Source organism: Hypomesus transpacificus, unplaced genomic scaffold (genome assembly GCF_021917145.1).
Source record: "Hypomesus transpacificus isolate Combined female unplaced genomic scaffold, fHypTra1 scaffold_184, whole genome shotgun sequence".
Taxonomy (NCBI): Eukaryota; Metazoa; Chordata; class Actinopteri; order Osmeriformes; family Osmeridae; genus Hypomesus; species Hypomesus transpacificus.
Genome location: NW_025813733.1, coordinates 111195 through 139127, shown reverse-complemented (window position 1 = coordinate 139127; position 27933 = coordinate 111195). Strand labels below are relative to the sequence as shown.

Below are 27933 nucleotides of genomic sequence, written 5' to 3'. Positions count from 1 at the left end.
GGAGAGACAGAGGGAGAGACATAGGGAGAGAGACAGAGGGAGAGAGACAGAGAGAGAGAGGGAGAGAGACATAGGGAGAGAGACATAGGGAGAGAGACAGAGGGAGAGAGACAGAGAGAGAGACATAGGGAGAGAGACATAGGGAGAGACAGAGGGAGAGACAGAGGGAGAGACATAGGGAGAGAGACAGAGGGAGAGAGACAGAGAGAGAGACATAGGGAGAGAGACATAGGGAGAGACAGAGGGAGAGACAGGGAGAGAGACAGAGGGAGAGAGACAGAGGGAGAGAGACAGAGAGAGAGACATAGGGAGAGAGACATAGGGAGAGAGAGAGCCTGAGGGATATTTATTCTGAATGTCAGCAACTATTTTCAACAACAGAAAATCACTTTTAAATTTAGAGATTTCAAATTTCCGCCTGTCCGTTTCCCCTCCAGCCACGACTGCTGTGTGTCTCTTATTGTGCTTGCGAGCGCATGACATGTCATGACAGTGAGTGAATCTTTCTTCGGCCCATCCTCAAGTCTTTATTCACGACACTCTGCATGTTGCGTAACCACAAAGACTACATTCATAGGAACAGGATATGCTGAACTTTTGACCTATAAACTGGCTGCAGAAGGGGCTGTTTTGGAGAGGAAAGTCCACAAGTCTAGCTGACCCACATGAGGGTGTATAGCTTAGTGGTTAGAGCATGTGATGGCAGAATGAGAGGTCACAAGTTCAAATCCCTTGTTGAACAGTGTGACGTTGAGGTAAGTATCTGCTTAATGAAGACGTTATGGTGAGGAATAAGTGTTTGTCCTGCTTGGCTCTGTAGGTAGATTGTTTAAATAGTTACACGTTTCCTGTATGGGGATTAGTCTTGAGAATCCAGTGGCATCAAATGTCTTAAGTCTCCCAATAAACTGATAAATATTCAAACAACAACAGAAAATATATTTATTAGCTTTCACATTCATTTCTTTGTCACATTCAAGTCAATAGAATCTATTTGTACATATGCACATTTTTCTTACAACATTTACAATACCTTTTTTTCGGTCTAGCGACTTTACATATCATACATAATACTTTTCTAACCCTCAACGGAGCAGATTCCACGTCAGCTAGAGATCCTGCTGCCGAAGTACTGGATGAAGATCTCAGGGTGTCCCCTGTAGAACTGCCCCAGCAGACGTCTCTTCTCCTTAGGGGAGAGACGGGGGTTCTCTGTGATCGTCCTCAGCAGTGACCACAGCTCCTCCTTCGTGGTCTGGTGAGTGTTCTCCTCAAACGCCTTCCCTGTGACCCGACTGCAGAAGGAGGGACCTGGGAGGGGGGGGGGGGGAGAGGTGGAGTAGGGGAGGAGAGGATTTTAGGGGTAGAGGGGGGAGGAGTGGAGGAGGAATAAAGATAAATTTGATGTGTTGATCCAAAAAACACTAACATAGGCCAAGGCCTTACCACGGCGACCCGGGTTCAAAGAGTAAAAAGGCCAAAAGAATGTCTTAAAAGCCCCCTGAAAGAATACATCCCTTCAGACAAGTTGACAAATAAATACAAACGATTGAATTCTGTCACAAACCTGTGTTTACGTCCGCATCCTTGCCCTTCACAATGTTGGTCAGCCTGTCGCTCACTAGCTTGTGCAGCGACACGGGAATCTGGAGGAAGACAGGGAAGAACAGGTTCAGGGGAAACCGTCCTTTTGTGTCCTGATTTCATCTGCACTTGGCAGCTGTTTTTATCCAACCATAAAAGACTGTCCCTTTCCTCCGTGTGACCTCACAAACAAAACAGTCTGTGCTGTAAGGGAAGTAGGGTTGGCATGATAGCTATCAGGGCTGGGAGATCGCATTGCCTGGCTAGGTCCTAGAGATCTGTCCCTCCTGCTCCCCCGGAGCCGGGAGAGGAGATGAGACACACGTGAGGAAGTGGACGGCCTTCTTTGTGAATCACCTTTTAATGACAATCAGCATGTTTGGGAAGAAGACAGACTATAAATGGAGTTGGTAAACAACGAGAGACGTTTATCTGTAGCACGCATGCACAAACATTAATACACACATGCAAACAAACGCACACATGCATACAATACATACAAAGTTAAAGCACACATTCAGTGTGTACACAACAGTATAGAACACAACGGTGTATTAACAACATAAGTGTAACAACAGCGTAACAGTGTAACGACATCATTCAATCACATCTCCTTCATATATGGCCATGGGTGATCAACAGTCTCTCTTTACTCAGTCATGTCGACATGCTGACATCCATGGGTGATCAACAGTCTCTCTTTACTCAGTCATGTCGACATGCTGACACCCATAACAGAGCCATTGTTCTTGTTGCCTCCTGCCTTGCTCCATGGTAGCTTCGTAGACTAGCTACGTTTGTTTTGCGTGACAGCCAGGGAATGTGAAATGGAGTGCAATGACAATAAATCATATTGATCAGACCACCAACACACACCCACCTTAAACAGGTCTGAGTGGTTGTCCATCAGGAACAGCACCATCAGGTCCACCTTGCCCTTGGCCAGACGCGCCCGGCGGACCAGCGCCTTGGAGAACGACCGCTTCACCGCCATCCTGTTCTCTATCTGAGACACCAGGGAGGGGACAGAGAGCTTAGCGGTTAGAGCATGGGTTCAAATATCCCTGTACTGTGCCTCGCTTTGGTGGTTAGAGCCCGGGTTCAAATCCCTCCTGTACTGTACTTTCTATGGGGATGAAAAGCATCTGCTAAATGAATATTATTATCATTAATATATGATAATACAATACAATATTCTAAATAAGAAGATTTTTTTTTAAACCAACTCCAGTTTAGAGGCTCATGTAGATGTGGTATACTCATTTAGCAGACCCTTTTATCCAAAGTGAAGCACAAATAAGAAAGGATCTGTAGAGTGCTGAACAGAACGTTCCTTTAGTTCCCAAAGCTCCAACAGTGTGAGTGATTCCAGGCAGCCTGTTTGCTCCTTATCTAGACATGACCCCCACTACTGGGATATTATACTGGCCTGATGGTAACATGACCCCCACTACTGGGATATTATACTGGCCTGATGGTAACATGACCCCCACTACTGGGATATTATACTGGCCTGATGGGAACACAAAGGGGAATGCTTCCTTATTATGATGTCATAAATTTGAAAAACACTGAGAATATGTCAAATGTTGTGTGCAGACACACAGACATACAGACACACACACACACACACACAGCCTTACACACACACACACAGCCTCACACACACAGCCTCACACACACACACACACACACACACACACAGCCTCACACAGCCTCACACACACGTCCCCCCTCACCTCAGTGTGTAGTTTGACCTCCTGGGGCCTGGAGGCCACAGCCATAAACCTCAGCAGCCTCCGGAGCTCCTCCCTGCTGCGTCCGTCCTGCAGCCTCACACACACCTGCAGCGCCTCCAGAGCTTGCTGCTGCTTGCCGTTCACTAGCACACACACACAGGTACACACATAGGTACACACACACACACACAGGTACACACACAGGTACACACACAGGTACACACAGGTACACACACACAGTGTAAAGTTAGTTCAGTGTTGCCAGGAGCCAACAGATTTACAGGTTTATACTCCTCAAGTGTAACAAGGTCAGATGGTGTTTTAGCTGCTATCTCCAAAGAGGAACTGAACACTGCTGCCACAGCACCTCTCCCCCACTTTCCCCCTCCCCCCGGTTCTCACCCTCCCCCACCCTCCCCCCCCCCCCCCCCCGGTGCTCACCCAGAAGGTCAGAGATCCCGGTGTGGATGTCGAAGACGTGGTTGCAGAGCAGGGGCGGGCGCTGGGCCCCGTACTCCCGGGCCAGCAGCCCGTACAGCAGCCTCTTGCTCTGGCCGCGGTCCTCAGAGCAGCAGCCCAGAGCTCGGCTCACCTCCACGACCAGCTGGTCCGGAAGGAATTCCAGACAGTCTACGGCTGCTGACAACCACTCATCAGCCCTGGGAGATAGGGAGGGAGGGAGGGAGGGAGGGAGGGAGGGAGGGAGGGAGGGAGGGAGGGAGGGAGGGAGGGAGGGAGGGAGGGAGGGAGGGAGGGAGGGAGGGAGGGAGGGGGGGAGGGAGGGAGGGAGGGAGGGAGGGAGGGAGGGAGGGGGGGAGGGGGGGAGGGAGAGAGGGAGGGAGGGGGGGATGGAGGGAGGGAGGGAGGGAGGGAGGGGGGAGGGAGGGGGGGGAGGGAGGGAGGGAGGGGGGGAGGGAGGGAGAGGTAATAAGGGAGAGTGGGGGAAGGAGGCAGAGAGAGAGAGAAAGGGGGGAGAGTGTTAGGGTTTGAATTATGTGTGTGTGTGTATGTGTGTGTGTATGTGTGTCTGCTTACTGTGCCTCGCTGAAGGCCTTGAGCACCTCTCTGTCCAGGTAGCTGGAGGAGGAGAGCAGGTCTGGGTCGCTGTCCAGGCTGTGCAGGGGGGCTGTGTGTGTGGGGCTGTCCTGCAGCAGGTTCTCCAGCAGGGGGAGCTCTATCAGGAGCAGCAGTCTGCTCACCGCCTGCTGCCTCCACACCTCGTCCACCACTGCAGAAGAAGAGGAGCACAACTCCATGTCTGAGAGGGTGAATAGACACACACAATACATAAACACACACACACATGTTGTGTGTTTCTTTAGGATCCCCGCCCCTCTCCACTCACCTTCCTGGGAGAGGCCCAGGTGGACCATCTGAGGGGTGATGGTGGAGCTCACGCACAAGTGCCCTAGGACCTCCTCCAGGGACTTGTCTGTTTTCACCGGCGAGTGTGTGATGTAGCTGGGATACTCTTGTCTGGAGAGGAGCAGAGGAACCACAATCAGACGACATGATTGAGATAATCAAGGACGTTCTCTATTTCTGGGACCAACATGTTTTTCAGTCGCAGGCATCTAAATTAAGCACTTATTTCTGAGAGACCATTTTAGTTGGATTCGAATCGGACCCAAATCAAATTAGTTTGACTAAAAATGTTCCCATTATCACGATTTTATCCGACTTCTGTTTGTGTGTTTAAGAGACACAGTTTAATCAGGTTTCCACGAGAGGCCGTTATGAAGTTCCTGTCCTGGAGATTGCAGTCAGCCTGCAGGGAACCCGTCTCCTACATCCATCCTATCTCCACCCTACCCCTCCCCCTACCCCTCTCCCCTCTGTCTCTCCCCTCAACTGCCCCCCATGTCCCCTCTACATCTCCATCTGTCTCCCCCTCCTAGGCCTCTCCAACTCCTCATCGCTCTAAAACCTTTCTAGACAGTAATCTGCAGTCTTGTTACAAGAGTTATTCAAACACTGGAGATTTCTGACTCTTTCTCTCTTCAACACCTGGCCTTTCAACTGAAGCTAGGAGGAACAGGGGTTGAGAGTGGATGATTGAAGCGTTGTGGAGAGCCAGTGTGAGATGGTAATCTAATGGAAACAACCTGATACACAGAGATGGCAAAACACATCCTTCACTCAAGTAGAAGTACAGACATTCGGGTTTAAAAAGACTCAAAGTTCAAGTGCTGACTACAACTTTTCACTTGAAGTAAAAAAAGTGTGGGCTCTGCCTTTCGAAACTAAAAAAAATGAAAGTAGAGTATAGTAGAGTCCTCATCAAGCATATTTTTTCAACATTTCGAAACTTTGTTTTCAAAAATATTTGTAAAACCTTTCAAACGTTTTTCTTTCGAAAAAGAGTGAAAGTAAAAAGTTGTCCGAAAAATAAATTGTGAAGTAAAGTACCGATACCAGAAAAATCTACTTAAGTACAGTAACAAAGTATTTGTACTTGGTAACTTTCCATCTCTTCTGATTTACAGCTGAGAGTCTGATCAACACGACACACAGTCATCCTGTGTGACATGCAAACGGACTGAAGTCAGAGATTGTCATGAAGTACCAGTCTGCTCTTTTAAGGACTGAAAACACAGTCAATAAGCTGAGGTGAGGAGTGGGTCTGATCTCAAACTGCCCTCTCGCTTTTAAGGCTAAAAACTTCAAGCTGAAGGGTGTACCGTTCGCTGGGAGTGTTCCTGTCGATGCTGGGGGAGTCGTAGCCGCTCTCGAGGGTGCTGGTGGAGTGAGCGCCGGCCAGCCCGGGGGACCCAGCCCCCCCGCTGAGGAAGCGGTAGAGACTGCAGCTGCTGTCCTCGAACGTGGCCCTCCTTTTCTCCTTCCCAAACACGCAGGTTCCCACGCCCTCAAACACGTGGGAGTCCATGAGCGCCTGGCACAGACGCACGGCCTTGGAGCGCGGCACCTCCGCGTCGCCGCAGAAACGGCTCTGGATGACGTGGGCCAGGACCACATCCACGGCCTCCGACCCCAGGAAGCAGTCCTGGTAGGCCTTCAGGTTGTGGCGTCGGCGCTTCACCTCCACACGGGACTGGAGGGTGGAGATGATGCTGCCCCAGATGAAGGTGGCCCGGAACGGCTGCCCGGCCATCCCCTGCTCTACTGGACCGGGAGGGGGAGGGGGAGGAGAAGGAGAGTAAAGGTATAAAACTATTTAAAAGTTTGTTCAAACTTCACTGAGAAGTGTGAAGGCTGAAAGAGACATGCTTAAGTGGAGCTCATCCACAGACAGGCTGAGTGCGCACCTCCGTCGGGCTGATAGACTTCCACAACCTTCAGAAGATCCTAAATCAACAGGGTGAGGTCTTAGTATTTATACGCCTCATGCTCCCAATGTACTGTACACACACACACACACACATACATAGAATACACACACACATACAGACTCACATACACATATGTACAGTCAGACACACACAGGAACCCAGAGACACACACACACTGCCGCCCCCTCTCTGTCCAGATACAATGTTCAGATTGTGAGCTTCCTCTAAATGGCTCCCAGAATGCTCCTCTCCCTCATTCTCATTTCAACATGGTTGGCCACATCACACATACACACACACACACACACACACACATGAGATCACAGCAGTGAGGCTGATCATTTCAAACGCATCAAAAAGCATTTTATTCTAATCCCCACATGCAGATACAATTACACACACACACACACACACACATCCACACTCACACATTAAACCCACACTCCATGTTCCCAGTACAGTTCATCTGCTCTCAGCGTCTCAACCGCTGAACTGACAACACTGGGCTGTTTCTCAAAGAGCTTCTACATGTGTTATCACCGCAGAGACAAAGGAGGGGGTGAGGAGGAGGGTAGTGAGGAGGAGGGGGTGGGGGAGGAGGAAGGGGAGGAGGTAGGGGAGGAGGAAGGGGGTGGGGGGGGGAGGGAGGGAGGATCAGACCCTGCAGCAATGAAGACTAACAGACCACCCCCAGTGCTGTCACTGACGTTGATTTTACAATTGGCTGTGGACACAGCGGGATACTGTGTATGTGTGGTGTGTGTGTGTGGTGTGTGTAGGTTTTGTTGGTCTGTGGCTATGAGGTCTTTTCATCATGCACCCCCCAGTGGGAAACAGCAAGTCTGGTGTGCAAATGTTAGCCCTGTCCTCAGGGACCAGCAGATACTAGGAACCATAAATCAGGTCTCCACAACATCGACAAAATACACTCACCAATCTGACTCTGAGAGTAGAAAACGATCTACCTCCAGCTCAATAAAACTCACAGGTAGAAAAATACTGTTTATACCATTTCTATGTGACTAGCTCAGTGATGATAGAGCATTTGACTGAAGATCAAATATTCGCAGGTTCGATTTCACCCCTATTTGTCGCTGTAGGTAAAAAGCTGAAGGAACACATTGTAACAAATCAGGACAGAGGATGTGCGAGGAGGAAGGTGTGAAACTGTCGTCTGATCTTGATGAACTACACTTTAAAGAGATGTGTCCACGTCATGTTGTCTCGTACTTTCCTCTCCGCAAGGCGAATGTCCCGGGCAGGTATTTACATATGGTGGATCTGTTATTTAATAGTTTGTCACGAACTCCCCGGTGACGGGATTTGAGCACCGGACCCGTTATCTAAGAATGAGAGACAACGTTCAATCTACATCTTACTGCAGGCTTTTACTGTCCGTCTGGAAACTCTGACAATGTGTTTATCGGCTGAATTGCAGTAATTGGTGAAATTGCATTATAGGGGGATAAAATCCTTGGTTTGGAGTTTTAGGAGGACGGCCATCTGGGAAACCCATCTGGGATTGATAGATTAGCGGGATATAACTTTAATCTTGGTCTGACAAATCCAGCGGACTGACAACGGAGCGCGCTCCATACCGGCTCTGGGTCACATGGGTGACCGTGCAGGATGAAAACAATCCTGGGAATGAGGCGGTTCTGTCACCTCGGCTTGGCTGATCAGGCGGAGATTTGAGGCCAGTTTGCATAGCTGTCGCCAACTTCCCTCCTCCCTCCCACAGTCCTCTATCCTTCCCGGGCTCTCCCTCTCCTCTCCCCTCCCTACAGACTGAATGCATCAGGTGGGAATTCGCTCCTTTCTCGGTCAAGGCCAACAGAGAGTGATCTGTTTGCACACGGAGTCGGTAAATAACCGCAGAGGGAGAACCGTATACCGTCACACTGCTCTCTGAAGTGTGATGTGTGATATGAAACAGCGAACAATCCTATATGCTATATATTAAGGATTCCCAAAGTAGCCTAAAACGTGATTAAAACTATAAATGTTTTTGGTTCTTTAGTGACTGAACTATCGTTCCAAATGGTTAGACGCCGTCTGTCCACGAATAAAGACAACTGAAAGGAAGTATTTTGATTTTGAATGATAATTATAAACAGCAGGTGTTGGAAAGCTATAGTTTCTACCAGGCACGTCCAGACAGCAGGAACAGCCCGAGGGGACTGAAGGCTGAATGTAAATCTTAAACAGGCAAGTTTGAATTTGAATCTAAATACCTTTTTGCGTCCTATTTAAATACTTGACCCCAAACAGCTTCACAAAAGATAAGGAAAAAATTAGGAAAAGGACTTAAGATACATAGGCAAACAGCTTAGGCTACTTAACGAAGGAAATGAATACTCAAATACAAAAACTGTTACAAAATAGCCTACTTGTTATCTCATCCCGTGACACATGTTGATGGTTAAATAAGTTAAGCATGCAGTCAGCAAATTCCCTAAAAAATGCAATATCAGTTAAAAACACCTGGGCTACTACACGTCATGACAACACCGCTGCAGTAAACAGAAGTCACGAGGAACAATTATCAATCTATGTTCATTGATATAGTAACAATTAATCTAACCAATCGTGTTCAAACGGCTGCAAATGCAATGTGCGTAAAAGTCTACGAAAACAATCAAAAACTCAGACCTTGATCACTGTTGTAAATGACTTGGTGGTTGGTGCATGAGAAGGTTCCCCTCGCGCTATACAGTTCCGTTACCGCACTTTTCTCTCCTCGATCTCCCAGTAGTCCTCGCGGTTGGTGTCTTACCGAAGCTTCATCCCGTAGCACTATGACGCAGACAGCCAACCCTGAAACCTCTTCCCATTCATTAATTATTCAGACGCGCTCAATAACGCAAATAACGCCTTCCCACTAATTACCATGATAGAGTGACAATGCTCTCTCTTCTTTCTCTCTCCCCTCTCTCTTCCCCCCCCTCTCTCTTTCTCTCTCTCTCACCCTCCTCTCTCTCGCCCCCCCTCCCTCTCTCTCTCTCTCTCTCTCTCACCCCCCTCTCTCTCACCCCCCCCCTCACCCTCCCTCTCTCTCTCTCTCACCCCCCCCCCCCCCCCTCTTGCCCCCCCCTCTCTCGCCCCCCCCCTTTCTCTCTCTCTCTCACCCCCCTCTGTCTTGCCCCCCCCCTCTCTCTCACCCCCCTCTCCCTAGCCCCCCCTCCCTCTCTCTCTCTCTCTCTCTCTCTCTCTCTCACCCCCCTCTCTCTCACCCCCCCCCTCACCCTCCCTCTCTCTCTCTCTCACCCCCCCCCTCTTGCCCCCCCCTCTCTCGCCCCCCCCTTTCTCTCTCTCTCTCACCCCCCTCTGTCTTGCCCCCCCCCCCTCTCTCTCTAACTCTCACGCTCTCAGTGTCAGTGTGTTTACAAATGAAGAGGACAGGGACAGACCAGGAGGGAGATAGTATAGGCCTATTATCTTTTATAGGTTTCTACTTAGGTAACTGAGCACCGGTTTATTTGTCAGATGTCATAAACTCCTTATGATATACGGCTTCACCTTTTGCCTATATCTAGCCTATCTTGTTCCAGCCACTTCACCGTGACTCAGTCTGCAAACCTTTGAAACACTTAAGGTATTCCCTCTTATCGAGGAAAATGATTCGACATCAAGATGACATTACAATGCCCGGTACGTTGTTGCCGCTCTGCAAGTCATGTTAAATGACAAAGGTGAAACTGAAAATTAAACACAAATGCAGTGACATTCACCCGACTTTTTTCATCCCAGTCCGGATCTCCGTGGCCGTCCGCTTAGCAACTCTGTGACAGGCAATAAATACACCATGCTGCAAAATAGGACGTCCATTCCAAACCTCGCCTCGCTAAACTGAAAACGCAGCATTCATAGCGTAGTGCTGATAGCTGATATAGCCGCCGCTGTTCATCTATTGGTGGCCCTCCCTCCACTGTGACCACATGTGTCACAAGGTTTGACAGCTCATGAGAGACACACACACAGACACACACACACGCACACACATACAGACACACACACAAACACACACACTGCGCTGGAGCGCTGTAGGCCTAACCTGCGTCAGACTGTCAGTGACCTTACTTTGCTGAACCGAAGGCTCATACAGATCGTCTCTCCAAGACACAATGGAAGAAGGAGGAAGAACCAAACAAAGAAAAACAGGTTGGACGAAGAGGGCTGCATTCACTGGGCTGTGTGTGTGTGTGTGTGGGAGGGGGCGTTGTTCTGTAGGATGTAGAGTGTGGGTCGGGGAAGATGATGAAGTCATAAAAGGAATTCACAACTTTAAAGAACTCTTTACACTTTAGCTTACAATGTCTCCAGCATGACTCGTAATGTAAAACCACCAATTAAGTCATGCTGCAAGACAAGAAGGGGAACAATAGCGACCAGCCCGGGAGCAGGTGGGAACTCATTTCAAAGACAAAACCCAGGAAGCTGTCAAAACGAATCCCGCCACTCCTACAAAAACCATCAACAGGAAAGAGCTTACTCGCTAATACTCACAGACGAACATGCTAACCTGGAGGCAGAACGCAGAAAACAAAGCAGCCGGAAGGTTTTTACGAAGAGTAATTCAGATGTTATTATTGCGATGTAGTATTCTATTTTTGTTCTCCGCACTGGTTGCTAAATCCAGAGATCGTCGACTCTGAGAACAAGGCTTCTTTTCCTTGATCTTCAGCAGCACTCCATTACACATTATTTGTTATGTTATTACATGTCACTAAAAGCATCTTCTGAATGAATAAAATGTAGGATAAATGGTTGGTTTGTCATCCATCCTTGTCATTTCAATCAACACTCATCCTCATTCCAGAGAGACATTTCAGTGAGGAGGAAGGACTTCTAGAAACGTATTCTTAGTTTAGAAACCCATGTGTGTCACTTCGTGTTCAAACTGAAATTATGACTTACACACCACGAGGGAAATCAATGAGTCCAATGTCATTAAGACGCTACTGTTGACTGTATAGTGTGGTGACGGTCACAATAGGGTCAGCTTGATTGCTTTGCTATTCCAACACAATATCACAAACCAATTAGCCCTTCCCTAAGATCCAGGGAAAACTGACGCTACCAACACCCATGACAGTTCAGAAATAAATCTTCTTGGTTCAAGGGAGACCGTTTCCCAAAACCACATGAGAAATCCTAACAGGAAATACCATCAAGTGATACTAATCCATAGCAGAACTTGATCAAATAAACACATTACATACAACTGAAAACATAAACGTACCTAGTCTGTAATGCTGATGGTGATGAGGTGTGAGCAATTCTATCAGAAGTGGAGAAATTTCTGTGTCACAGCTGAAATCACAGCCAGCTTTGTGCCAGTCAGCACCGCAGCATGATATGCGTTCACATGAGGCGCAAACAGGTTCCACCACTCTGTTAATGTATCGCAGTCAAATGTGTTGCTGTTTGGTAAACCAGCCACACAGCGGAAGGCATTCCGCAAACGCACACACAACATACACACAGGGGTACACACACATTCACAAAGGCATACACGCACAACGCACACACACACATGCGCACAAGGAACACCTTTCAGGTGAACACAAGAGAATTCGTCCACAAGGTCATAAGCCGTGTTTGTTCACCCATGCTCGGATACGTCACCTTATTTCCCTGAAGCTTCTCCTAAGTGTATCGGTCAAACAATGTCAGAAAACCGTACGCATTTAAGAGAGGCTTTTATCCAAAGCGATGAAGAAGGGGGATTTGAACCTGCAGTCAAATGCTACTACTGAGATAAAGGGTACAGTTAATGGCACATAGGCCTATACGTGTTTCATGGATTTGTTTTGTTACGTTTGCTGGTTTGGGCTGAGGACTCACGCCATTGTTTATAATCAACATTCAGAGGACTCCTGGGAAAATCTCTCGCGTAGACAAGACGATGGTCAGGACCTTATCGGCCTGGCTTGCATCCGAAAGGTTTTTGGGGTTTGTGTAGCCTAACTTCTTTCCAATGGCTAAGATATTTCTCAGTTTGTTGTTTTGCAGCTTGTTTTTAAATACAAAACACCAACGCTACGGTTTTCTCCACGTGCCGATCTCCCAGTCTCACGCTGTCTCAAACAGTTCCCTCAGTTCTCCCACGTATGGAAATATGCGGCTTATCAATATTCATATTTTCAACTGGAGGGCATGGCGTCAAACAGCATGTCCGCCCTTACCGACCTCGCCCGCGCCGGAATCCTTACAGCCATCCCTCACCGACCCCCGCCTCCAAGAGCTAAAGGACAGGGCACAGAGGTCGCTTTCTCCGGACGGCGGCGGGAGCACAGGGCCGCGATTGTCATCCGCGGGGCGTTTGGTACGTTCTCAGCACTCCGAGTGACCGTCTGGACATTCATATTTAATTCAACGGGCCGCTGTCACAATGGCAGCCGCCCCTTCTCACTAAATAGTTTGGTCGTGAGGCCATGGTGGGCGCGCGACGCTGGCTGAGCTTCCCGCCATGGGGCTGGCTCCCAGCCAGGACATCTGTCACGAGCTGGACACACACACACAGACAGACAGAAACACAACACACAGAGACACACACACCATGGATGCACAGAAATATGACAAACACAAGCACAGACACACACCATACTCTGATGTAGCTTATGCAAGTGGCCATCGCCTGGTGAGTAAAGTAGTCTACATGTCATGAAGGGAGGGGTTAACACCAAGGAGTCTCCCTCTGGTCTGTGTGAAAGTGTAGGGAGACCAGCTTGAACACCCTCAGAACTTGGGCTGGTTGCTAACAAGACAGGACACACACTGCCATGAAAAGTATTTCAACTTCCTTGTCGGCATTAAGCCCTTAAGCCTGTGGTACCAGAGTCGTGTGTTATCTCCCCTGACCTTGTCAGATGAGGTTCCTCTCTGGTTTCTCTAGAAAGTTATCTCATGCTCAACAATGTGATGTATTATTTATGCTATCAGATGGTTGAGACCGATACAATTAGTAAGTACTTTCCTATGATTCTACCAGTTAGGTTTGCTGGCCAGTCCAGCAAACACACAGGAAACAACACACACACACGCACACACATTGAGGTAGTCACTGGATAAACAATCAATGTAAGATTAAAAGCAAACACAGTTGATATATGAATGTTTCCTGAAAATGTGTCCGACACACAACGTCCATATTTGGTAGGAAATTTATTTTCACATATTAGAAAATAATTGCAGTGTGTAACACAGCCACACTTGAAAAGCAAAATAAACCTATTGGAACACTGTCTGCATAATCTGTTCAAAGTCCAGGAGAATCTGTCTTTAAGAAATAGTTTTCAGATACCATACAATGTTTCTTGACATATAAACTTACAATATAAGGAATCTTCTCTAAAAAAGATGGAAAAGTGTATTACAAAGAGTAATGAACATAAAACAAATATTTCCTCCTGTGAAAAATACATCTATTAGTGATAAAATTTTCTAAAGAACTAAAGGCCTTTGTTGTAATCTTTTTTTAATTTTTTATTTCATAATTTTATTTTTTTACCTCACATACAAGTGAAGGTAATGCAATTTAAAAAAAGCAGTTAGAATTACACCGTCTTCACATCCAGGGTCCTATCACTTGATTGAGTGAAAGAGTTATGAAGCTACAAAAAGGTAAGTATCTATATTATATCAAACTCTTCCTTAAAATAATCACTGTGATAAAACTAACCCCATCCCCCCCTTTTTTGTTTTTATACAAAATGTACATTATATATATAAATTTGGCACTCCATTCTGAAAATGGATGTTTCACATATATATTTATTTATGTTTATATATTTATACATAATAAGTAATAACCCAACCTCAATCTTAACTCGTTGAAAGTTGACAAAGGCTTGCTGCAGGTCCTCAGGGCTCTGTGTTCTGATTGGCTGGCTTCTACTTCCTATGCTTTCTATCTAGTGCATGCTCATTGGTTGCGATTTACAAAAAAGGATATAAAATAATAATAATAATAATACAGAGAAAATAATTAAAACAACTAAGCGTATAATGAACAGGTTTATGACACGTGTGTGTGTGTGTGTGTGGCATCCTGCTAGTTCCCCTACACTGCATCCAGCCAATGGGGTGCCAGGCTGAAGCCCCTCCCCATGTTGTTGTTATGACGATGGGTCTTCCAATTAGTGCTTTCAAAAACAAGACAGAGGGAGTGGGGTCCAGTCACAGGTTGCCCCCCCCCCCTCCCCCCCGTCTCCAGACAGGTCCCCTCCCCTCCTTACTCTCTGGATGGAGTCCCCCCCTCCTCTCATCCCTAATCACCCCCCCATCCCTCCCCCAACCCATATCCCTCCCTCCCCACTACCGCTCCCTCCCCATCCCCGTCCCCCCTCCCCCCAGCTATCTGCAGGCTAGCTGCACCTGGTTGAGCAGCTCTCCGTAGCGGTTGAACAGAACCTCCACCCAGGCTGCGTTCTGCATGCACAGCTGCACCGCCTGGTCCTGCCCCAGCGCCCCTGCACGCACCCGCAGGGAGGCGATCTGCAACACACAAACAAGCGCACCCAACGCCCAGGTCATTAGTGCCGTCGCCAGCAGTCTTTGCTGGTCATGGAAGGCTTGATTAGTGACTTAATGATACAAGATGAAGAATAAAACCCATTTTAAACCTAGTGCAATGTAGATGAATTTACCGAAAGTGCAATGTAAACAGAAATATACTATATTTAACAAATGCAAAATAAACTAGTAAACAAGTAAAACTATTTATGAATGTAAAGAAGAAAAAACTGTATTTAACAAATATCTATAACAATAAACAGACATCCAATCAAACGGTATTCAGTGAGACAGAGGAGGGGCCTGTCTGAGCAGCGATGAGCTTGTCGGGTCACCCCCGGGTCGTGAAGGAGCATCGATGGTGACTGAGGGCACAGTACTGTCTCCTTATCTTGCTGCTTGACCAACGGACGACCCAGCCAGACTGAGACCACCCTCATTTCCCCATGGCAACACACGCTCGTCACGGCAGATAGCGCTGTTCCCTTTAACACCCCCTTCTCCTGGGAGCCTACCTAGCATGTCGCTACGTGGTGTGTGCGTGTGACACGTGCACACACAGGTACACACACAAGTACATACACCCACACACAGACACATGTACACACACACACGTGTAGCATGTCGCTGCGTCTCACCTCATCTTTGCACGTGAGGTATGTGTGGTACTTGTAATGTTGGAGAGAGTGGTAGAGAGACAACCACTGTGTGTTGTTCTGGTCCACTGGGTACTCCTACAGAGAGACAAACGTTCTGTGAGCTGTAGGAAGCAGTGACACAGTGGGTACATGACCCCCTCTAGTGGACAAACATGTGAAGTGTTTCAAGACTGTCTATGCTATCAATACACCCACAATGTGTTTACCTCGCTTTGGATAAAAGCGTCGGCTAAATGAGTTACATGTGAAATGTTTGTAAAAAAAAAAAAAAAAAAAAAAGTTAAGGTTAATTAGGGTTAGTTAGACATAAATGTCAATGAGGTGTGTGGGTCGTACCAAGGGCAGTGTGGAGGGGGGTTTGGAAGGCTTCATGGTCTTGCGGTTGTAGGCCTTCCCGCCCAGAAGCACCTTGAAGGCTGGACCCTCCCCGTCCTTCTTCAGCTCAGTAACCACGGAGATCTCTGGGAAGCTGTCCAGAGCTGTCTGGAGACCGGGAGAGGGAGAGAGAGGAGGGTGGGAGAGAGGGGGAGAGTTAGAGTGTGTATGCAGGATGGGTACCTTGAATAGCTCCCCCATGTGATATAGAGAGAGAGAAAAAGAGAGAGAAAAAGAGAGAGAGAGAGAGAGGGGGAGAGTTAAAGATAGGGGGAGAGTTAGAGAGAGAGAGAGAGAGAGAAAAAGAGAGAGAGAGAAAAAGAGAGAGAGAGAGAAAGGGTGAGAGTTAGAGAGTGTGTATGCAGGGTGGGTACCTTGAACAGCTCCCCCATGTGGAGCTTTGGCAGCAGACGTTTCCTGCTGTCGCTGATCAGGCTGTCGACTTGTCTCATCTGAGGCAGCAGAAGGTCATCTGGGAGACGCAGGAAGTGACATGTCAGCAGAACCTTCCAGAAGGAATTCTGATCCTCATACAGACAGGGTGTTTTATAAGACACCCTCCCGCCCCTCAAACTCTCTGTGCCAACAGCATCACCATGGTTACAGCGCCACTGTACCGACAGTTTCACCGTCACCGAGCCAACAGAGTAACCATGGCTACAGCGTCACCGTGGCTACAGTGTCACGGGAGCGCGCCCCATGCCACCCCTCCACTCACCGTTCTCCCTCTCCAGTGCGCTGAGCACGTCTGCATCCATGGCAGCGCTGACGAGCAGCTCCAGGAAACTACTGAAGGTGTCCTTCATGGTCCTGGTGTTAAGAACCCTGGACCCAGGAGACACCTGGAGGTCTGGGGGGGCGGGGGGGAGAAGGGAGAGAGAGGGAGGGGAGAAGGGAGAGAGAGGGAGGGGAGAGAGGGAGATGGAGAGAGAGGGAGGGGAGAAGGGAGAGAGGGAGATGGAGAGAGGGAGGGGACAAGGGAGAGAGATATATTTTTCAAATCACCATGACAACGTAGATGTGTCTGTATGTACTCCCTAATACGGGTCTCGCCTGGAGATAACTCCACCTGTAAACAACTCTTGGTCTAAATAAAGGTGACCTGGGGTGACCTCTGACCCCCCCACTCCCTCACCCGTCTCCTCTGCCGGCTCCTCGGAGGAGGAGTCTGAGGGCGAGAGCTCCTCCTTCCACCTCCTCCTTTTCTTGGGCGGTGCCTCAGCGCGGGGGCGGGGTTGCCGGGGGCGGGGCCTCGTAGGGGGTCTGGGGGGGGCACGGTCAGAGGTCAAAGAGGGAGGGGCCGGTTTCAGGCCCAGCAGTGTCTTCACCTGGGCCCCCCTGGTGGAGGGAGGAGGAGGGGAGGAGAGGAGGGGGGAGGAGAGGAGGGTTAATCTAGACATGAAGAATATAGCTTTCAAGGCCAACACACACACACCATCTCCTCAGCGTACCTCATAGAGTGCATTGGTTTGCAGCGAGGTTTGCGGTTGCAGACCCGTACTGACTCCCTCTTGTTGACCGTGTCCAGGAACTTGACATAGACCCGGCGGTACATGGTCTTAGCGTCGCCAAAGTAACCCAGGTACTACACAGGGAGGAACACTCGGGTTAGTAACCCAGGTACTACACAGGGAGGAACACTCGGGTTAGTAACCCAGGTACTACACAGGGAGGAACACTCGGGTTAGTAACCCAGGTACTACACAGGGAGGAACACTCGGGTTAGTAACCCAGGTACTACACAGGGAGGAACACTCGGGTTAGTAACCCAGGTACTACACAGGGAGGAACACTCGGGTTAGTAACCCAGGTACTACACAGGGAGGAACACTCGGGTTAGTAACCCAGGTACTACACAGGGAGGAACACTCGGGTTAGTAACCCAGGTACTACACAGGGAGGAACACTCGGGTTAGTAACCCAGGTACTACACAGGGAGGAACACTCGGGTTAGTAACCCAGGTACCACACAGGGAGGAACACTCGGGTTAGTAACCCAGGTACCACACAGGGAGGAACACTCGGGTTAGTAACCCAGGTACTACACACAGGGAGGAACACTCGGGGTTACACAGCACTGACAACAGTAGGAGGGTGTTTGTGTGCGTGTGTGGTGTGTGTGCGTGTGAATGCATGGTGTGTGTGTGTGTGTGTGTACTGACGCTGTTGGTTGCTGAGAACACTCTCCTCCCGTCTCTCAGCTCAGGAACAAACTTCTGCAGCAGAGCCTTCTGGACCTTCCAGATGGCTGGGGGCTCCCTGCCAGCTGTCAATGTCACCTAAAGACACACACACACACACACACACACACACAGCATCAGAAACCAGCAACAAGGGCTACAACTAACCAATTTTTATAAATCTCCAATGAAAAAAAAAAATCCCCTCTTCCTCCTCCCTCCCTCCCTCCCTCCCTCCCTCCCTCCCTCCCTCCCTCCCTCCCTCCCTCCCTCCCTCCCTACCTCCAGACTCTCGATGTCCTCGTTCCTGACCACAAACTCATCCCTCTCCCGATACATCCCCTCCCCTCCGCTGTCCGACAGATCCTCGTCCGTCTGTCCCTCCACCGCCACGCTGCTCAGCCGCGCGGCCAGCAGGCCTGGGGGCGGGGCCTCCCTTGCCCCCTCCCGCCCCGACGACGCCGTTGCCGAGGGCTCCCTGGGAGAGTCCTTCTGCCGCACCTCCGCTTTAGCAACAGGCTGAGGCATGCTGGGAGTCTGGTCTGACTTGAGGAGAAGGGAGGAGGAGAGTCTGGTGTCTGTGGAGAGGGGAGGAGGGGAGAGGAGAGGAGAGGAGGGAGGGAGGGAGGGAGGGAGGGAGGGAGGGGAGAGGAGAGGAGAGGAGAGGAGAGGAGAGGAGAGGAGAGGAGAGGAGAGGAGAGGAGAGGAGAGGAGAGGAGAGGAGAGAGAGGGGGGGAGGGAGAGGAGAAGAGAGGAGGGGGAAGGGAGAGGAGAAGAGAGGAGGGGGAAGGGAGAGTAGAAGAGAGGAGGGGGAAGGGAGAGGAGAAGAGAGGAGGGGGAAGGGAGAGGAGAGGAGGGGGAAGGGAGAGGAGAGGAGAAGAGAGGAGGGGGAAGGGAGAGGAGAGATACAAAACTGGATTTGTTTGCTATAGGGATTGTATTCTGTCTCCAGTGTGACACCAGCCATAGTAATGAAATTACACTGCATTCATTTAGCATATGCTTTTATCCTAAGTGACGTACTAAAGGGGGACTTGAACCTGCAACTTTTCAATCTGCAAAGCACAAACTCTCTACAACTGACTGAGCAACACCCATCCCTTGGGGATCATCATTACAAAGGTTTCAATCCCACATGTGGTCAGCAGAGAGCAGTGAGCGTCTCGAGAGCTACTGACCTGTCCTCTGTCTCCTGTCCCCTGGCTCGTCCAGGGCTGAGAGGGCCGAGGTGATGCTGTTCTGCAGCGCCTGGTTCCTGCCCACACTTTCCTCCTCGTCAGAGCTGAAGGAGGGCAGGGTCTCCAGGTTCCTCTGGAGGTCCTCCTCCAGGCGCTTCTGCTGCAAGCTCACCCCCGCGTGGCCCTCCTGGGGCAACACAGGGTCACCTGGGGGCTGGAGTTTGGGTGGCAGGGGGGGCAAGGGGCAAGGGGGGGGTTTGGAGGAGGGTTTCCTGGAGCGACTGGCGGCGCGTGCGGGCGTGGAGGAGAAGTGCTGCTTGGGGCCTGATTTGAGGAAATCCAGGAAGGAACCGATGAATCCGGTCTTGACCTCTGGTTGTTTCTCCTCCACCTCACGGATCTTCTGCCTGATGCGTTCGTGCTGCTGGTATCCGTCGTAGACGCCGTCCGAGGTGGAGGGCGAGCTGGTGTCGCTGCCACGCGAGTTCTGCCGCTTGGCCTGAACCCCCCCGCGCTTGGCTGCTCTCCTGCCGGCCTCCTCCTCCTCTTGCCCGGCTGGTCTGCCTGGCCCTGCGGTCCGGGGCCGCGCCCGCTTCCTGGGGAAAGCCTCGGAGGAGCACTCCACCAGCGCGTCCTCCCTCTTGATGGCCTTCGTGCCCCGGGCCGGGGTCTTGCCCGTGAGGCCCGACGGGTCGTAGCCCAGCTTGTAGTCCTCCTCAACATCCACCCCACCGTTGGCGTGGAGATCGGACCCGTTGCTAGGGTGACCGGGTCGTCCGTCCGAGGTCACGTGGCTCCCGTTTAGTGTCATGGCGTGGGAGGAGCTAGTGTTGGCGATGATGGCGTGCTGAGACGAGGAGAACCCCGGGGACACGTGTCTGGGCTCCACCGTCTGGAAGTGGCCCTTGGAGTCCGCCATGTCCCCGTCGGATGTGGCTTTGACAAAGTCGTGGGGCGTGACCCCGCATGCGGCCGCAGTGGCCGCCAGGATGTCGTCCACGTTGGACAGGATGTTCCTCTCGTCGGCCAGCAGGATGGATTCTGGGAAGCAGATGGAGTTGAGGGGGAACTGGTGCTTGTTGTCCTGCTGAACCACGGCCTGGTCGTAAGGATCTTTGGGTAAGAGGTGTTTGGTGGAGTCCATCGCCCCAGACCCCTGGTGGCTGCCGTTGAGTCCGCTGTGGCCGATCATCTCTCCATTCAGATGAAGGTACTGCACTTGGCCCGGGCTTGAGGCGTGGTTCTGGTTCTGTTGCACGTGTGCCGAGACCCCCTTGGAGGGGTGGTGTCCCGGGTGGATGAGGGGCTGCTGCAGCAGAATCATCTGACTGGGGTCCAGCAGCACCTGAGTGTTGGGGACCCTTATGAACTGGGTGTGGGCTGCCTGGCTGCGTGCCTGGCTATGATCGGCCTGGGCCCTGGAGGTCAGCACCTGCTGGCTTTGTTGCAGCGGCTCGGGGGCGCGTAGCAGGTGTGAGTGATGTTTGAGTTCCTCGGCGCTCAGGGAGACGTGGGAAGACAGGATCTGGGGGTTGTTGGTCGTCTTTGGATCGGGGGCTCCGCACGTGTTGGCCCGGCTCCCGAGCTGGCTGTGAGAGGGCAGCAGACGCTCGTCCTTCCCCTGGGTCAGGTGACCCGGGGTCAGGTGACCCAGCATCTGCTCCTCGGAGCGCAAGCTGCTCCGGATCACGCTCTGCGTGTTGTAGCGGTCGTCCATTTTGGAGACCACGTAAACCACGTTGTTGGGGCCGGCCATGTTGCTGCTGCCGGGGCAGGAGGCGTCCAGGGAGGCTTGCTGGAGCGCCTGGAGCTCCTGGATGTGGAGCTCCTCCAGTTTCAGCTTCCCGTAGGCCGGCTTGAGGTCCTGCGGTCCAGAGGACCGGTTGTTGTTCTGTAAGGCTTGAGCGTGCGTGGCGGTGGAGAAGGTGGGTGACGGCGTGGGCAGCAGGTACTTCTGGGGGTGTGTCTGCGACAGGGTCAGGCTGCTGTCGGTCTTCCCCACAGGTGAGGGCTGCATTAAGACGTAGCCCTGCATAGAGTTGGTGGTGGCCAGAGACTGGGCCCGCGGCTGGGGGTAGGAGGAGGAGAGGGATTGTCCTGCGACATAGCTCTGAGTGGAGGAATCTTGCCCCTGTGACTGCGACGGGTAACTCACGTTGGGGGCGCCCTGAGAGTGGCTGGGGGTGTAGGCCTGGGACAGACTCCCCAGACACAAGGCCTGGGCAGCGTACTGAGCATCCTGGCCCTGACTGGAGGAGTACACCAGAGACTGACTGACCGCCAGCCCGCTGCCTGCCTGGTCTGAGAAGGAGGACATAGTCTTGTAAAGGGAAGGCAGTTTATCCGAGGAGGTGAAGGAAACCTGCGTCTGGCTGTGGGAGGTGGGGTAGCTCTGAGAGTGGCTGATGGCTAGCAGGCTGGGAAGCTGGCCGGCTGACTGCTGGCTGGCTGTCACCGAGCTTTGCTTCTGCCCTGGGGAGGGGTAACTCTCAGGGGACCCTCCTGCCGCGTGGCTCTGGGAGTGGGGGTGACCTTCCCCGCCGTCCGAGGGATGGGGGGCCATTTCGGAAGAACAGTCTTTAGCCTTGGCCCCCCCGGAGGAGGAGGAGTAACCGGGAGACGGGTCGGAGGAGGAGGAATAGGCCTGAGATTGCTGGAGCCCGGTCTGAGAAGCCGAGTCTGGTTTGGGCTGGGGGGTGCCGTTGACCCCCTGGGAGGGGTCTGGCTCCACGGGGGGGCTGGGCCCGGGGGTGTGCCTGGAGGGGTCCTGCTGGTAGGACACGTCCCCATCACCGGAGCCCAGGTACCCTTGCAGGGAGCCGGGGAGTTGCTCGGGGGCGGCCTGGCCGCTGGAAGGCCTCTGGTGGTGCTTGATCACGCTACACTCCCTCTGGAGCGCTCTCTCCACTGAGCCCGAGAACACGGGCGATCCGTAAGGCAGCGAGGTCGGCTGGGCGGAGGCAGGCTGGGCGGAGGCCGGCTGGGCGGAGGCCAGCGTCTGGGGAAGGAGGCTGAACTGAGGCTGCAGGAGGTGGGGGGCGGACTCCTGGGCAGAGCGATACGTGGAGGACTGGATGGGCAGGGCGCTGCCCGGGGATAGAGCGGGGAGGTGGTTGAAGGCCAGGGCGGCCTGACTGGGTTTGAGGTGGAGCAGGGGGTCGTGGTGAGGGAGCAGGCCACTGGAGGTGCTGAAGACGGGGTCCTGGAGGGTCAGGGAGGGGGTGGAGGTGTAGCACCTGGGGGGGAAGGCACCCACGTGCTGATAGGCTGAGAGGGTGGCGGGGGAGGGGGAGGCACCCACGTGCTGATAGGCTGAGAGGGCGGCGGGGGAGGGGAAGGTGGCGGTTGAAGGCAAGGCCCCAGTCAGATACAGCTCTGTGGTGGAGGAGTTTGTACCTGTACAGGAAACAGGAAACAGTTCAATAACAACTCCTCTAATCATTCAAATAATTTAATTATGGACTTCTGATCCTTGAAGTTACTGCAGTACTTTCAACATTTTATGTGTAAAGGGAAATGTTAAACACAAATGTGTAAATGTAAAATATCAAGGTGTAAATGTAAATTGCTAATATAAATGTTTAAACGTAAAATGTAAAAGTGTACATGTATGGTGTTGAGGTGTACATGCGGCGTGTTTACCGGCGGACCAGGAGGGCGGTCTGAAGGAGGGCAGCATAGAGGGCAGCATAGAGGGCAGCACAGAGCAGGCAGGACCAGCCTGCACGCTTCTAGACTCCATGGCAGACAGGAAGTTCATTATGGAGGTCTCAGTGGTGCTACCGCTTGAGTCAAACACCCCAGACAGACCTGAGAGAGAGAGAGAGAGAGAGAGAGAGAGAGAGAGAGGGAGAGGAGAGAGAGAGAGAGAGAGAGAGAGAGAGAGAGAGAGAGAGAGAGAGAGAGAGGGAGAGGGAGAGAAAGAGAGAGAGGGTGTTGTTAGAGCCCGACCGTAATATCGGCGGGCCGATATTATCGGCCGATATTAGAAATTTTCCAAACTATCGGTATTGGCATTTATAATAGATATCATATAAAGACAATATTGATGTAAAATATATAAATATATATACACAGATAAATAATTACAGATAAATTAATAAATTAAATAAAAAACGGACGAAACACCCTTCAACCATGTTATGAGTGTTGGCGTTGCAGTTTGTCCACAGTCCCTGTTCAAAGGACTTTAAGTTTCATATCTTAAGCTTGTATTTTTATATATTTTATTTATCAGAACGTGAAAATATGTTGATGTTCCTTTGTTCTGTTGTGACAATAAGCATTTGTTATGCATTTCTAGATTAAAAATAAATAATATTTATATATATATATATATTGGCCGATATATCAGATTTTTAAATAACCAAATATTCATATTGGTATCGGCCTTAAAAATCCTTTATCGGTCAGGCTCTAGTGTTAGTGTAACTCACCTGTAGGGTAGTGTGTAGAGGTGTAGGGTGGTGTGTGGAGGTGTAACTCACCTGTAGGGTGGTGCGTAGAGGGGTAGGGTGGTGTGTAGAGGGGTAGGGTGGTGTGTAGAGGGGTAGGGTAGTGTGTAGAGGGGTAGGGTAGTGTGTAGAGGGGTAGGGTGGTGTGTAGAGGGGTAGGGTAGTGTGTGGAGGTGTAGCTCACCTGTAGGGTGGTGTGTGGAGGTGTAACTCACCTGTAGGGTGGTGTGTAGAGGTGTAGGTGGGTAGTTGATGAGTGGAGACATAAGTCTGTCTTTGGAGCAGCTCTGACTCCAGGTGTGTGGCACCATAACTGGAACTACGAGGAACACGCACACAAACACACACAGGCACACACACACACAAACAGGCACACAGGATATGAGGTGAACAGTCTCACTCGAACAAAGACAATACACAGGTAAATACTACTCAAACTAACCCAAACATTCCTGGACACGCAAGAAACTTGACTGTGTATATCTCATCGACTAGCTCAAGAGGTTTCACTTTGGTTAAGGTTGAAAATGAGGTTCCAAACTAATACGCAAATTGGTCTGGTGATGTCAGACTACAGCTGAATAGCTAAACTACATGCCCATACTAGTTTTTCCAGCAATTCACACGAACCGTGACCATCGTAGGACCCCCTACGTCCTGCTGTTCCTCTTAGCGATAGCTGTGCTAGCTTCACAAGCACGTGACCCGAGTTCCTAGTAGCTTAGTCACCACGGTCTCTCAGGCGCAGCACAACATAAGGCTCTATGAAACTCAAACAGAATTGACATGGCCGTGCTCCTCTTGGCTTCCTGTCGAAGGTGAGAGTCGCACAAAGCTCTCAGTTTGCTAGGGAAAAGCATCACTATCACAAGGGGCCCAGCGAGGCGGAGGAGAGACGGAGGAGACGACCAGAGGAGGAGACGGGTCCGGACATGACAAGGAGGGCTACGGTTGAGAAAGACGTTTGTCTACCATCTGAAACCTGTCCTTTTCACACAGGAAGCCCTCATGCTACGCAGAAGAGGACCAGAGGAGAGGACCAGAGGAGAGGACCAGAGGAGACCAGAGGAGGAGACCAGAGGAGGAGACCAGAGGAGAGGACCAGAGGAGAGGACCAGAGGAGAGGACCAGAGGAGAGGACCAGAGGAGAGGACCAGAGGAGAGGACCAGAGGAGGAGACCAGAGAGCCAGCCCCTGCATGTGGTTGATAGTTGAGGCTGAGTTCTGAACTTTGGCCTCGATTTTCACTTCCAATCTTCCTTCACAACCCTCCAGAGCACAGTCATATCCACATCTTCAAGGATGAAGCACTGATGATGGAAAAAAGCTTAGTCCTTAGAAACTGAAATTATGCATGGATGTCAACACATTGATTTATCTGAATATAATGTTTAAAAAGAACTCAAATCTCAGACGACTGAAGATCCTGCCCCTGATCCTGCTGTTCTTCTTGAAGCTACATGAGCAGAGTTATTGGCTGGATGAAACATGGCCAGGCAGACTAATGCTCCCTCCAGGAGACAAACAGCTGGCCTAGGAGAACACACAGCTGGATGTAAGAGACTTCTCTCTCTCTCTCCCCCCCTCCCTCTCTCCCTCACCCTCTCTCCCTCACCCTCTCTAGACTCTGTGCTCCTCTCTCCCTCTCTTGACTGATATAACACCATGAGGACAGTGTTTCCCCTGGGGGGTATTTCCCATCTCCCCCCGCTAGTCTCCCCCAGGGTGTGGATGGTACAGAAGGAACATGGGTAGTCGTTGGCTGCTCTAAGCGTCTTTCCTCCAGTTCTAGTTTCAACAAATCATGTACCTACCAAGACCTTGTAATGTACAAGCAAGCGCCGTTTAGAAACCATTTCCTGCCGAGACAAGTAAAAGCTCACAGTCACGTCCAGCACCGCGGCCCTAATGCAGGACACTCCCTGCCCTGCATCTCAGTAAACTGACCCGAGACAAACCTCCACAGGAAATGAGACGATTCGATTATCCGAAACGATCGTGGTGGATTTCAGAAGTCCATCCCAACAGGGCATGTGAGAGCCAGTGAGAGACCCTGGGCTCGTTCCAGGACCACAGGAGGCCAGTAAGAGACCCTGGGCTCATTCCAGGACCACAGGAGGCCAGTAAGAGCAGTATGACAGATGTCAAAACACTGAGACAACAGAGTCAGCGGTCCTGGAGGGCCGGGCGGCAGGGCTGCACTTGTGGCGCAGGCCTGAGAATTAGAAGCAGCGATTCATGAAAAGGAAGGAAGTTTCTCGTTTTTTCTAGGCACAGGGGTCTGTCTGTATCGGGGATTAACAACAGGATAGGTTCCAGGCTGAAGTTTCACAGGCTGGTCATCTATGACACTGACATCTTCTGTCTGTCTTCCTGTTAGTAGGTGCCATAACTAGGGCAAACTGGCATGGCCCAAATTTAAATTGCGGATTTATCCATGCGGTTCCATATTTTTTAATATCTACACACACACTTTTTCCATAGCACAGTTAACCACTACAAAGCTACACCAAATCAGCATTGTTCAAACCACACACTTATTAGCATGTGGCCTAAATCGTACTATAATTATTGTCCTGTCATTGCTCATGGTGTTGGTAAATAATGTAGAGGACGGCACACAATCGGTCCGTGACTAATGGTTACTAATGTGGTGTGGATATGTTGACTATGGTTACTAATGGTTTGGATATGTTGAATATGCAGATAACGGATAGTGAATCTGAGACACAACGCTTTCAAATCCTCAACACAACAATCCCAAACGTGCAAAGTATCTATATGTTGCGTAATATATTATTTAATGAGAGTTAGCAAAGCTAGACTTGCTCAAAGCTCTAAACTACACATGTGCACCTGGCAAACAAATGCACTGGCTTTGGCATTTTGTTCCTTGATCGTGTTTATCATCTGATAGCGGTTTTTGGCACCAGAACACGAAGTAGCTAATAGTTAGCTAAATTTGCTGTTTCTTTCCAAAAGCTAACACTTGACCTGCATGCTCATGCAGTCTGCCTGGCTTTTGTGCTAATACCATGCAGCACACTGCTAGTAAAATTAGTGGCGTACGGATGCCATATATTTCAAGGCTGTCATAAATACTAACTCTAAGGTTCTTAGCTAGCCGTACACTCCCCGACCGAACCGCTCTGGAGGGCAGGTAAACTGGTCATATTTGGCAAGGTTTTTGTTTTGCTAGGCCTTCCCATCACCGGAGTTTTCTTAGGAAGGTGATCCGCCCTCCCCTTCATGTTTTACCTTGGCTTGATGCTGGAAGGGCTGCGATCATAGGCCCAAGCTACGGTCTGCGCTGGTGGGACCAGCGGATCCACGAAGCTGGATGTCGGGTAATTGCGGTCCATCATCCGGCGAAGGCTGGAAGAACGGCGCTTCCCCGGAGCTTTGTGAGGCAGCAGGCACACATACGAGCGCGGGGCCGGCAGAAACAATCACATTCTCACGCACCATAGATCGTTAGGCGCCGTCAATGTATGCAGGGATGCGGTACAACTCTGCTTTTGTCTAAAATGAGTTTACTAATAATCATTCTTAATTTTCCATAATTAGTCTATGCTGCCCCTGCATGCTGACAGCGGGTCCAAGTACCCATGTTGGTTTATTTCCCAGAGTGCACCGCGGACGCGCTAGAAGTTTTCCAAATAAAAAAAAAGAGTTAAATATGTGTTTTGTCATCCGTCTGAGTGCCAGATGCGAGTCAATGTTGTACTGTCTTACTTGTTTCTGGACATCACCTCCATTTTCTACTGTCATTCACTTCGCACCGTTGAATGTCTTCCGTTTTAACTGTATAGGAGTTTTGGTTAACTTTCATTCAACTGCTGTTTCACTGAACATTCAGATTGCAGCCCGAATTCCTCCCTTCCCAGGAGAAGAAATTGTTCCGAAATACTTACTTCACACAACAGATTCCAGGACAAACAAATTGACGAGTTCAAG

The 27933-nt window shown here is 50.5% G+C and overlaps 2 protein-coding genes across 6 annotated transcripts; both read right to left on the bottom strand.

The window, feature by feature from the left end:
• Positions 1 to 918: 918 nt before the first annotated feature.
• depdc7a (DEP domain containing 7, paralog a) lies at positions 919 to 12105 on the bottom strand. 4 transcript variants are annotated; one of them, XM_047051852.1, is made up of 9 exons: positions 11856 to 12105; positions 6005 to 6446; positions 4669 to 4799; positions 4359 to 4581; positions 3765 to 3982; positions 3324 to 3466; positions 2465 to 2590; positions 1568 to 1646; positions 919 to 1311 (listed from the first exon to the last, which is right to left on the bottom strand). In XM_047051852.1, exons 2-9 carry the CDS (start codon positions 6433 to 6435, stop codon positions 1106 to 1108), a joined length of 1557 nt encoding a protein of 518 aa, XP_046907808.1. In that variant the 5' UTR covers positions 6436 to 6446; positions 11856 to 12105; the 3' UTR covers positions 919 to 1105. The 4 variants fall into 4 exon arrangements, with proteins under 4 accessions (XP_046907808.1, XP_046907810.1, XP_046907811.1 ...); XM_047051854.1 differs by having other exon boundaries at positions 6005 to 6443; XM_047051855.1 differs by having other exon boundaries at positions 4359 to 4551; positions 11856 to 12103.
• A 2857-nt stretch (positions 12106 to 14962) lies between these two features.
• Positions 14963 to 27629, bottom strand: qser1 (glutamine and serine rich 1). 2 transcript variants are annotated; one of them, XM_047051850.1, is made up of 13 exons: positions 27235 to 27629; positions 24192 to 24295; positions 23165 to 23332; positions 19523 to 22918; positions 18627 to 18922; positions 18327 to 18443; positions 17616 to 17749; positions 17300 to 17502; positions 16883 to 17014; positions 16539 to 16636; positions 16126 to 16272; positions 15769 to 15864; positions 14963 to 15112 (listed from the first exon to the last, which is right to left on the bottom strand). In XM_047051850.1, exons 1-13 carry the CDS (start codon positions 27339 to 27341, stop codon positions 14972 to 14974), a joined length of 5139 nt encoding a protein of 1712 aa, XP_046907806.1. In that variant the 5' UTR covers positions 27342 to 27629; the 3' UTR covers positions 14963 to 14971. The 2 variants fall into 2 exon arrangements, with proteins under 2 accessions (XP_046907806.1, XP_046907807.1); XM_047051851.1 differs by lacking the exon at positions 27235 to 27629 and adding an exon at positions 24419 to 24522.
• Positions 27630 to 27933: the final 304 nt, after the last annotated feature.